This window comes from Monodon monoceros, unplaced genomic scaffold (assembly GCF_005190385.1).
Source record: "Monodon monoceros isolate NGI ecotype Baffin Bay Population unplaced genomic scaffold, NGI_Narwhal_1 Super_Scaffold_1, whole genome shotgun sequence".
Taxonomy (NCBI): Eukaryota; Metazoa; Chordata; class Mammalia; order Artiodactyla; family Monodontidae; genus Monodon; species Monodon monoceros.
The window spans coordinates 50,837,764-50,850,470 of record NW_021703765.1 but is presented as its reverse complement, the minus strand read 5'-3'; the positions used below and the strand labels follow the sequence as shown (position 1 = coordinate 50,850,470).

The window sequence follows — 12,707 nt, the reverse complement described above, 5'->3', positions numbered from 1 at the left end:
ACATGAATGCAGAACATTACAGCAAGATATAAAACAAATATAACTTTATATGTTCATAACCACACTAGGCATTATGACTGATGGTGTTATCCAGCTTGCTCCAATTTGGGCAATAGTTATACATAATTCTTGAAATTCACTGACCATTTTCATAAAAACATAAAGTTTAAATTAAGAGTATATATATTTTCTCTTTCCTGTCTGTATTCACAATCTCTACGTTTACATACATCCTCAGTGAGTTACCCTAACTCCAGGTCTTTTATTACTAAGAGAACCAGCACAGTTCTATTTGCCAGTGGCAACATCCTTAAAAGTTAATGAATAATAACTGATAGATCACCAACAGGTTTTGACCTAGTTCCTTCTCCTTTAGAGCAAAATGAACTTTCACCTAGGTGTAAATATCCTTCAAACAACTCCTTCAAAAGCACTCTAAACAGCCATTTCCATTTTAATGGTCGGGTGAGGATTGTAGCCTTCAATCTGAAAGTCTTCAGCCTTGAAGTCATCAATTTTCTCAACTTTTCGAAGGATTTTGAGCTTGGGGAAAGCCCTTGGTTCTCGCTGAAGCTAAAAACACATAAGGCCATTATTTTGCCAGATCCACACAACCTGCTTTAATTTTGCTCCCTGTGTCCCTTCATGAAACAAATAACAGTATTTTACCAATAAAGTATCAATATTATTTTTCAGGGGTGGAATACTACAGATACCTTGTCCCTGGTTATTCAATGCTGCTGACCAATTCTCTCGCCCACGTGGAGAGTGAAGGGTGTTCAGTAGAATCACATGGTGTCAGGAGCCTTGGTGGCTCACCAGGTTTAAGTTCTTATAATCGACTGCTCTTGGTAAATTTGTTAAAGACAGGGCCTAGTGTTCTACTTTAATAAAAAGTAGCTACAGAATGGTTACTTGAGTCCCTTGAACCCTAGCCCAACTGTCCCTGGCAGAAAGGGCAAAGAAGATGACACGTGTTGACAACAGAAAGGGATGCAAGCCAGGACTCCTGGGATGAACAGACAGCAGCAATGAGGACACGGACACAGGTCACGACCACATAGCATTCCGTCCAGCATGACTGGAGCAGACTGCCAGAGAGGAGCATTTGGATGAGCCCTGGGTCACCCTCTAATCACAGCAGCCAAGCTCCTCAAAGACTTGCCAAACCCAGACCTAATCCAGAAGGGGCTAAAGGTTTTTGGTTTGAATTTTTTTCCTTGAGGTTCATTAAGCACACTCATTTTTATTGCCATCTTAAATCATCCTTTGTTGGAAATACATAAGACATGACACCATAAAACACCTAGAAGAGAACATAGGTAAAATATTCTGACATAAATTGTATCAATGTTCTTAGGTCAGTCTCCTAAAGCAATGGAAATAACAAAAATAAACAAATGGGACCTAAACTAACTACAAACTTTTGCATAGCAAAGGAAACCATAAACACCACCAAAAGACATTTCTCCACAGAAGAAACACAGATAGCCAATAGGCACATGAAAAGATGCTCAACATCGCTGATTATTACAGAAATGCAAATCAAAACTAAAATGAAGTACTATCTCACACCAGTTAGAATGGCCATCATTAAAAAGTCTACGGGCTTCCCTGGTGGCACAGTGGTTGAGAGTCCGCCTGCCGATGCAGGGGACATGGGTTTGTGCCCCGGTCTGGGAGGATCCCACGTGCCGCGGAGCGGCTGGGCCCGTGGGCCATGGCCGCTGAGCCTGCGCGTCCAGAGCCTGCGCGTCCGGAGCCTGTGCTCCGCAGCGGGAGAGGCCACAACAGTGAGAGGCCCGCAAACCACAAAAAAAATAATTAATTTTTAAAAAGTCTACAAATAACAAATGCTGGAGAGGGTGTGGAGAAAAGGGAAATCTCCTACACTGTTGGTGGGAATGTAAGTTGGTGCAGCCACTGTGGAAAATATGGAGGTTCCTCAGAAAATGGAAAATAATATTACCATATAATCCAGCAATCCCACTCCTGGGCATATATCCAGACAAAACTAATTCAAGGATACATGCACCTCTATGTTCACAGCAGCACTATTCACAATAGCCAAGACATGGAAACAAGCTAAATGTCGATGGACAGATGAATGGATAAAGAAGATGTGATACATACATACAATGGACTACTACTCAGCCATAAAAAAGAATGAAATAATGCCACTTGCAGCAACATGGATGCAACTGGAGATTATCATACTAAGTGAAGTCAGAAAGGGAAAGGCAAATACCACGAGATATCACTCACGTGAAATCTAAAATATGACAGAAATGAACCTATCTGTGAAACAGAAACACGAACAGAGAGAATAGACTGGTGGTTGCCAAGGTAGGGAAGGGGTGGGAGTTCAGGATTAGCAGACGCAAACTAGTATATATAAATGGATAAACAAGGTCCTACTGTATAGTGCAGAGAAGTATATTCAATATCCTGTGAAACCATAATGGAAAAGAATATGAAAAAAATGTATATACATGTATAACTGAGTCTGCTGTACAACAGTAATTAATACAACACTGTAAATCAACTATACTTCAATTAAAAAAACAACAACAAAAAAATCCCCAAAACAAATCCTTTGTTGGCTGCTGTAAATTATGGAAGTGAACACAGACTTTTCAAAGTTCAGACCTAAATACTGTATGTTAGCATAAAACTAAGGGAAAATATTTGCATTTAAACACTCTTCCAAGTAAAAGAATGAATTAAAATGCCACCTCTGGGAAGGTCCTAACCCTTCTGGTCCAAAGATGGCTTCTCCTCTGGTACTGGTACCGGTACCTCCTGGTACTGGTACTTAATACCTCACAGCACGTGTCATGTAAAGTGTCTGTGGCCATTGAGGCCTGTCTGCCTTGTCCCTGCCTGCCCACCGCCACCCGCAAACCTGGAAGCAGGTCCTCTTACCTCTGTCAGAGCACCGAGGAGAACACTTATTACAGGAGGGATGTTTTCCGTATCGACCTTTTATCAAGAGAAGGTACCAAACCCCAAAGTGTGACAGATACATTTCTTACCTGAATTTTCAGCGGCTCAATGTGATTCAGGTAAATGTGTGCATCTCCCAAAGTGTGTACAAAGTCACCTGGCTAAACCCCACGGGAGAAAGCAGAACAGTAAATGCTTTAGTTTGAATTCCTTTAAAACACATCATGTAAAAACACATGATACAGAGTATGCAAACATCCCAAAGCTTTTCACAAGGAATTTAACCAGCGTCAATTTTGAGGAAAGTTGATTCATCAAAGTTATAATAAATAACCTATATGATCCCGTTAGTTTATACAGAGCAAAAGGACGGGAAAGCTCCAAGGAGGTTACAGAGTAAGCCAGTTCCTCATTTACATCTATCATATTTAAAGACTAATTGGAGACGAAATTCTCTGCAATTAGTTCTTCCACGTTACAGGATCTAAGAGCTCAGTGCTTGGGACTTCCCTGGTGGCACGATGGTTAAGAATCTGCCTGCCAATGCAGGGGACACAGGTTTGAGCCCTGGCCTGGGAAGATCCCACATGCTACGGAGCAACTAAGCCCGTGTGCCACAACTACTGAGCCTGCGCTCTAGAGCCCATGAGCCACAACTACTGAGCCCACGCGCCTAGAGCCCACGCTCCACAAAAGAGAAGCCACCACAATGAGAAGCCCACGCACCACAACAAAGAGTAGTCCCCACTCGCCGCAACTAGAGAAAGCCCGCGCGCAGCAACGCAGACCCAATGCAGCCAAAAATAAATTTTTTTAAAAAATCATTAAAAATAAGAGCTCAGTGCTTTAGGCTGGCAACAGCCGTTCCTCCCCGAGAGGAGCCCACCTTCAGGCCCGTGATGTGTGCGATCATGTAGGTGAGCAGGGCGTAGCTGGCGATGTTGAAGGGCACACCCAGGCCCATGTCTCCTGACCTCTGGTACAGCTGGCAGGACAGCTCACCGTTCACCACGTAGAACTGGCAAAGGGCATGGCACGGGGGTAGGGCCATGAGAGGGAGATCTGAGGAGATGGCAGAGGAAAGTCAGGAGGGGCAGTGGTTTTAAAGAACACAGCTCTAGGCAAAGTGAAACAGAACCAACTCATACAGCGGAGATGGTGAGAAAGAGCCACTGGGCCAGCGACCCCCGTGACCCTCACAGACCGTTCCAACCCCAGGGATGGCATACGGTCGACAACAGAGACCTGTCCATCAACGTGAGACTTCTGTGGATGCATGCTGACAACTGAAGCCATGCTCTTCCACCCGAGCTGAAATGAATTACTTGTGCTACCACCATGGCACCAAACCACAAGTATAGGAGGAATGAATTCATTTGCAGGGGCCACAGGATATTGGCCACTCAGGCACACCTTCCCGTATTCAAAAATCTCTATCATAAATGCAAATATTCCACTCTGGGTATTTAGTACACCTTGGTAGAGTTTAGTTTTACAATATAATTGTTTAAAATGTTCATAATAGTGAGGGGGAGGTGATCTGAAATTCCATCTGCCTCAATTTAAAATGTTAAAATTTTCATGTGTATTTTTATAGGCAATTTAAAGCCCATAAAATACAAATTTCATCTGGGCCCAGCCTCACCCTCTGAAGGTGAAAATGGGACCACGTGCGACATGGCCAGGGTCACAGGGGCAGCCGGGCAGCCTCTGCAGGAGGTACAGTTAAGACATGGCAGGGTGACTGGGATGCAATCAACCTTTTGGATTCCAAGCACACAGGATGATTCTTCTGTCGTCAGGGTTGGTTTTGATTGTGTCAATCACTTTTTGCAGTTGATCTACTCCTTGATCTGAATAATCTGCAGAATTGGCAAAAAGAACACATCACACGTGAATCACAGCATCCCATGAGAGGGTCTCGGAGGTCATCGACCACACTGTCCTCCCACGGCCTCCCCTGGCGCAGTTACACGATAGCCAACGAACAATACAAATGTCTTATATTTTGTCGGGTTATATTGAGTCTTGGCTCCTAGGTCTGTCCTCTGGAACTGTAACAATGTCTATTTCTTACCTACTTAAGAGTCCTTTAAATACTTGGCCGTGGTGCCCCTCCTCCCCCCTTCTCCTATCACTAACCTTCTTCAGCCTCAACGATCTGTTTCTTCCAGTGGTCCCCACAGGACGTAGTCTCTATACCATCAACCAATCTTGTCACGCTCCACTGCCAGGCACAGGGCTGGATCTTCACTAATTTACCCTACAATACGCGGTCCAACTAACAGAGGATGAGAATTCCTTTTTGTCATCTAGACACTATCCTTCCAACACTCCCACCTAAAATTACAATTTAACAGCCAAATACCTACTGACTGTAAATATCAGGAAACCTCTAATTATTATACCACCTTATACTTTTGTCCCATTTCTGGTCTCTGGACTTTTAAGTCCCTGCCTCCTTCTGAAATGAACTGGAAGCCGAGATGTGCAGAGCTTCACACCCCTCTGGTTAAACTTCCACTTATTGGAGTCAGACTATGCTCAAGTCCAGTAGTTCTAAATTTGGGGAAGAAAGTCCTATCACCATCACAGTTCCAGAAAAGTAACATCAAAGATTTAAAAAAAGATGAACTGTGAAGGAACAGTTCTGTATCTTGATTGTGGTGGTGGTTACATAAATCTATAGGTGCTAAAATTGCACACAAATCTATAAAGCTGGAGAAATCTGGTAAGTGCTGTGGGTTTTACAAATGTTAATTTATGTGAGAGGTTACATTTTCTTGGGCAATTTCCTGTGAACCTATAATTATTTCAGGGTAAAAATTCAAAACAAAACAAAAACTCTTGTACTGAAATCCAACAGCTAAGCGTTCATACAACTCTAAACTAAGGCCATAATTTCATCAGGTCCCTCAAGGAAGAATAAATAATTGAACATGAGGCAGGATTTAAGGCACAATTAAGCCAGGGGTGTAGCCTCACATCCTGAGGATGTCCTAGGACGGGGGCTACATTCTAACAACAGAAAGACCATTCACCTGCAGAGAAATTGTTTGGCCCACAGAGCATTTTTTTTGGTGTGTGGCAAAATTTATATAACATTAAGTTGACCATTTTAACCATTTAAAGGTGTGCACTCGGTGGCGTTAAGTACATTCCCAATGTTGTGCAACCATCACCACTATCCATTCTAAATCTTCTTCATTTTCCTAAACTGAAATTCTGTACCCATTAAACAACTCCCCATCCACTTTTGGTCACTGTGAATTTGCCTATTTCAGGTTGGCATGGCATTTTGAACTTACCAAAGTTGCCACCATTCCAAAGACTTAGCCATTTATTGAAAAACCCAACAACATCAGGCCCAAATCCCTCCAGCTGGCTAGAGCTGAGGTGTGACTGTCCCCTTTAGATGGCACAGGCTTTCCAGGTAACTGGTTTTTGCCCAGCCAGCAAACTGTTACTTCCTGTGTGTATGCACATGCGCGGCGTGCGCGCACACACACACCCACCCCGAGGCAGGCATTTGCTTTTGCAACTCCTGACCTAGGGATGGGGGGACAGGAAGGGTCAAAGGACTTGGACTGGATTCTGTGACAGTCAGCAAGTGGAGCCACCCAGTGACAGAGGAGGGTGGGCGCCCAGGGGTGAGATGTTTCACCTTCCTCCATCTCACCAGGACGGGGAAGAGAGGGTGACCAGAGACCGGTCCCCAGCACCACTACAGTGTGCTGGGCAGCTCAGTCTTTAAAAGGGGAGATCAACGCTGCCACAGGGCAATCCCTGACACTCTTGTCCCCCAGATGACCTTCCAACCCTACACCCAACACACTGACCAACCACCAACCGGGTCACTATCTGCTGATGAACAAGGTGTGGAAGGTGCTAAGACCCAGCAAGTGCTGACCATCCTGCTATGGTCTGATCTGATCCTCCACCTGAATCTGAAGCGCCCCTCACAAGGTCCAAGTTATACATCCACTTCCCCATCTCCGGTTTCCTATCCCCCAGGCTTCACTTGCAACAATGGAACAAACTCAGGCTGTGAGAGGCACTCAGGAAATCTGAGGCCCCACTCCGTCTCCTCACCTGAATCCATCTCTTTGTATTCGGCCCCAAAATGCCTCCACTGAAAGCCATAAACTGGGCCTAAATCCCCTTCTGCTCTGGTGGAGAATCCCAGGCTGTCCAAGAAGTCTCGGGACCCATTGGCATCCCAGATTTTCACTCCCTTGGAAGACAGCTCCTTAGCGTTTGTGGATCCCTGGAAGAGATGGGAGAGAGCAGCATCCAGTGAATTCTGTGCCATCAGTCGATCCCCCAAAAGCCTCCCCCCAAGTGGGCCTGTGCTGACAGACAGGGGACAGCACCTGACACATCCCATCATTAAGCAAGCTGGTCCCAGTCCAAACTTTCTGAGGGCCCCCAGGATGGTCCAATCCTTCTTTGCAATCACGATCTCAAATCTTTTTTCCTATTCCCCTCAACTAAAATTTGAAACACCTCCAAGTCCTTTAATTACTTCCATCTCATCTAACAGTTTTGTGTTTCTTAACTAAATGTGTTCTGTGTCTAAGTGTGATGCCCCAGGATGAATCTAATGCCTCATGTGCAATCTGTTTGGTGTATCTTAGACCTGGTATATCAGATATTTCCACTGATTGGCCTAATCAGTCTTAGCTTTTCTGGCAAATATGTCAGTCATACATCTTACAAGTGCCACTATCAAGTCATGTTTACCCCCAACCTATATTCGCAAAGTTAAGGTGTGGGTTTTGGGGGGGTTTTTTTTTTTTTTTTGGTGCCAAGTACAAGCTTTATTTTCCTCTTATATATTTCACCTCATTAGATTTGGCCCATGTCATCCTAGCCTGTATCCTGATGGTGCATCCAGGTCAAGGACAGACCCCACTGGCCTCTGGGTATGATACGCTGTAAGGTTCCAAGCAAGGCTATGAGGCCACACACACCTGGGCCCCATGCCTCTCTTCCTCCCTTCTCTGACCAGCTTCCTGACCCCTCTAGCCTCACCATCTGCACCCAAAAAAGAGCACAGCAGTAGTAACCACCACCCATATTACTGTGAGTAGAAAATACAAGCAAAACGCTTGGCACTCGACCCAATATTAACTATTGCACAGACCATACATCTCCATATTGCCCAAAGATCCCAGCTGAAGTGCAGGTAAACTCTGACTGCCGTATTTTTTGCACCGCACAGCACGTGGAACTTCCTCGACCAAGGGTCAAACCCGTGCCCCCGGCAGTGGAAGCACGGAGTCTTAACCACTGGACTGCCAGGGAAATCCCTAACTCCTGTATTTTTGAGTCACCCATGGAGTGATGATCAGAGGTGAGTCTGATGTGTTCCTGACAAGGATTTATTAGAATCCTGCACTCAAGCTTTAAGATAAAACAAGCGAATACATTTTATTTCTGAGCATCTCAGTTCCTCCCTTTCTGTCACTGAGTTTTTACTAATTTTTTTCACTTCCAACAACTCATTTCTCAACCCTTCGCATGTGGCTTCAAAAGTCTCCCTTCCCATCTATCCAGACTGGGCTCTAGCTGCTTTACAAACGTCCTCTTCTGAGATTTGCGCTGATGTATTTGGAAGTAGAAGCTCGCTGTCAGTTGAGATAGGCCAATGCAGAAGAAAATACCCCGAGAATACAGAACTAAGGGAGACTGGATTGAATCCAAATCTAAACCTTTTCTAAAAGGTGTTAAGAGGTCTTGGGCCTGCTAAGTGCCCTGTAGAAGGGATCCCAACCCCTAACCCAGCCCAGAACAGAGCCCATTTCCTCAGGTACCCTGTGACCAACACTGGCCAGAATATCACTGGTCTGAACCAGATGGAGCGAGGGGAAGCCCAGGTGTGGCTGCTGCCCATCATCACGGCACTCTAGCTTGTTACTCAAGAGACCCTTCCAGCTTATCCCAACACGAGAGCACAGTTGGGATCTATATTCAGTGATCACTCCATGTTGAGTGCCTACTGTGTGGCAGGCTGTGTCTCAGGGGATGCAACAGTGGACAAGAGAAATTCTCTGCCCTCATGGAGCTTCTAATACTTTTCTAAATTAAAAAAAAATGTTTTTTAATTGATTTATTTTATTTTATTGATTTATTTTATTTTATTGTCTGCCTTCACCCTTGAATGGGGTAAAGGGGGAGGGCAGACCTTATACATAAGGTATTTCTCTGTAGAGAAAACAAAGGAGGGGTGGGAGGAGAGGGTGGGGAGATAATCACAGTTTTAGATCCGAGGCAGGGAAAGCTCACTGAGCAGAGACTTGAGGGTGAGGGAGCGAGTCATGCTACATGGAACAGAAGGTTCCAGGGAGCAGGACCAGCGGGTGCCTGGGCCCTAGGTGGGAATGTCCTGGTGTGCTCGAAGATTAGCAAGGAGGCCAGGATGGGAGGGGCAGAGTGAGCGGGACTCTGGCGGAGGCCAGAGCTGAGACAGGATGGTAAGGACCTTGGCTCCTACTAAGTGAAATTGGAGCCACTAAGGGCTTTAGGCCAAGGAGTGACATGGTGTGACTTTTAAAAGGATCTAGCTGATGCTGTACTGAGAACAGATTATTGATTTCCAATAGTAGCAATTTCTTTACCTTGATAAACCACAGCAACTCCTCCAAAACACCCTTCCAGAAAACACGTTTGGTTGTCAGCAGAGGAAATTCATCTGGAAAACAAAGTTTATCGTATAATTTCAAGATGGGAAAACAGAACATGCCATCCAACTTTCTCTGTAAAAGCAAACTGCTCCAGGACACAAGGTCCTGGAGTGACCACAGAGCAGCTGGAAAACTGCAACCTCTGCCACGTGGGCACCCCCGGATCAGAGTGGAGCTCCCAAAGCTGCAGCCCCAAGTCAGTGACACAATTCAGACCGAGACTACCCTCCTGTGCCCCTTGACCACCAGACACAGGAATTCCACACAGTGATTTGGGGCAGGGAACAGGCAGGGATGCATGTGTACACAGGGAAAGAGCTACCACCCACTACCTGGTTAGCGCGAACCCTTCATCACAGAGGTGCGAAGACAGCACATAGAATGTGACCTAGGACAAAGCCTGAAGGCTCCTATTCCATGATTATCCTGCCAGGGATAACTTGCTCAAGACCACGGGATACTAGATACTGCCCTGGCCCAAAATGAATAGTTTCTAGATAGTCGCAAAGAAAATTAACCTCTGTTCTTTTAAGTGTAATAAAAATAGTTAACTGTTTAAACACTTGATATGCATGATCCTATTTGATCCTCAAAACAGCCTTCCCTGAGGCTCCATTATGACCTCCCTTTTTACAGACACCAGGAGGTAATACGTAAGTTTGCGTCAAGCAATAGAGAAAACTGTAAAAGCTTCTCTCTAAATTTGGTACCTATTCAGTCAACATTATCACTTGTACAGGTGCTACTCATGTAACAAGAACAGATTCTTCAAGCACCTGCTTCCCTCCATTTTGAGGATGATTTCCTCCATTTTGAGCACATGGGGACGCTGAAGATGGGAGAAGTTAAGCCACTTGCCAAAGGTCTAAGCAGAGGGGCGGGGGTAGAAACGAGGTCTGTGGCTCCCCGGACGCCACTGCGCTGGAGCTGCAGGAAGGTGGATCCCTCTGCTCAGACAAAACTCCCTAGGCTGTCCAAGCCACATCGGCCACTGCAGCCCCGTATTTTCCAGTCTCTCCAATGGGTGCGCGGCGGAGGGTTTCTCCCCTGACCTGGGTCAATCTGCTTCACCAACAGTTGGTCTCCCCACTCACAACCGCCCTCCACGCCTGTTTCAACTTTCGTCCGGTGCAGACCCCCACCCCGCCCCTCTGTCCCCTGAAAGCCCGACCCTAACAGCCCCCTGGACACACTTCTTCCCAGGAGCCACCCTGTTTTAAAGACAAAGACAAATAAATATGAACTCCTACTCGGACTCTCGCGTTCCTGTTTCAAGGTTTAAGAGGAAAGCTGGTTCGCGGGACCAGATGGCAAAACTGTAGTGAACCACAAGTTCCCGCCACTGCTTTTCGGCTCGCTCCTCCCAACGCGGCCTCGCCCACGTCATCTTCGCTCCAATTTTTAAAAACTTTGCAAAGCGTAACAGCAGACGCGGAGGGAAGAGGAGGGGCAGAAAAGGGGCCCTCCAGCCAAGGCCCCGGTCAAGCCCGAGCAGATCCTCTCCCACCCTCTAATCTGGGGCAAACGCTGCAGGATCGCGCCCGCTTTGGGGAGACAGCATAACTGCGTGATTAAGAGCCAGAGGACCCGGTTTTACCTCCCAGCTCTGTCCCTCCAGTCCGTGTGACCCTACGCAAGTCATCTCTCTAATCCGAGCCTCAGTTTCGGCGTCTGCAAAGTGGGGCCAAGGCCGCTTCCCCTCCTCGCGGGGTTGAGGTTGAATAAACGCCGGCCGCGGGGCCCGGCCTGTCCGGAACGCGCCCGCCCTCCCGCCCCCGTGGCGCGTCCGCCTCACCTCTCAGGCTGTAGCGCGCCTGCATGCCGAACACCGACAGGGTGCCGGTGCCCGTGCGGTCATCCTTCCGAAAGCCGCAGCGGAGGATGTGCTCGATCTGCCCCAAGTACTGCAGCTCCCCGTGCGGCGGCGGCGGCCGCGACTCGGCGCCCTGCTCCTGCGCGGCAGGCGGCGACATCGGGCGCAGCAGCTCGGAGCCGGCGGCGGGCATAGCGCAGCAGCGGGCGAGGCGGCCCACCGCTTTTAACGGTCCTCTTTTCCCGCCGCCGCTCATGAGACTCCGCCTCTTCCTGTGACGTTTAGGTGACGTCGGCCCCGCCCCGACCCCTCTGGGCCCCGCCCCTCGCGTCCCATGGGCGCGCTGGGCCGCCAGCTGAGACCGCGATCGCTTTCCCGAATCGCGTAACCTTTATGGCATTTTAAAAGTCAAGAACCTTTGGCCTAGAAGGAAATCCTAAAGCTGTATCTTGGTGCGTTGCCTGAGACAGGCCGCCCTCTTTGGAAAGATTCAGGGTCGACCGCACCTTTCGGTGATCAAGGGGACCCTGAAACAATTTACACGTGTTCGCGCAATCGAAAAACAAACAAAACCCTGTTATCTGAGGTGTTTCCTACAACTGAGGGAGGCTGCTGCAAGTGATTTGCATTTCCATTTTCCCCCATCCTCACTCAAGGCCGGCAGCTGGAGCAAATAGAATAAGGCAGCCTTTTTAATTGATTAATAACAGCCAGCCGTTTTCAGTTTTGAATACCAAATTTTTCAGTTTTAGCGTAACGTTTATAATATAAACACTGGTGGGTAGAAAATATTTGATAATGAGTTTAAAAGGTATTAATACATGTACATGCAACAGCAGTCTTTTGAATCACCTGTTTATTGAGCACATAGTAGATGCTCAATAAATTTCTTGATGTCGCTGCGTCTAGGGTTACCAAGAAGGAGATGTGGGCTCTCTCTGAAACATACTAAACACTATTTCTTTCCATTCAATAAAGTCGATGGTTTTTCCTTTTTCTCCCCTCTCCTCCCCCCCATCTCAACTTTATTGCCTGTGGAAGATTCTCGAATGTTTCTGCTAAAGGGCACTTCTCAAACTCAAGGTTAGAATTTTTATAACAGGAAAACATTCTGGGAGGAGATAAATATCTTTCACCTGCAGCTCTGCCTAATCTGCTCGGCAAAAACAATGTTACATTTGTGTTTTCTTTTGGGTGGAATGTTCTTGCTCTTTGGTTGTATGAGTGCTCACAAAGGGTAAACTGAAATGCACTGGATAGCA

General features: G+C 46.7%; 1 protein-coding gene across 1 annotated transcript; it reads right to left on the bottom strand.

The window, feature by feature from the left end:
- Positions 1–2: 2 nt before the first annotated feature.
- TYMS (thymidylate synthetase) lies at positions 3–11,655 on the bottom strand. The gene is made up of 7 exons (XM_029226715.1): positions 11,428–11,655; positions 9,567–9,640; positions 7,039–7,213; positions 4,707–4,808; positions 3,833–4,008; positions 3,036–3,107; positions 3–573 (listed from the first exon to the last, which is right to left on the bottom strand). Exons 1-7 carry the CDS (start codon positions 11,636–11,638, stop codon positions 436–438), a joined length of 948 nt encoding a protein of 315 aa, XP_029082548.1. The 5' UTR covers positions 11,639–11,655; the 3' UTR covers positions 3–435.
- Positions 11,656–12,707: the final 1,052 nt, after the last annotated feature.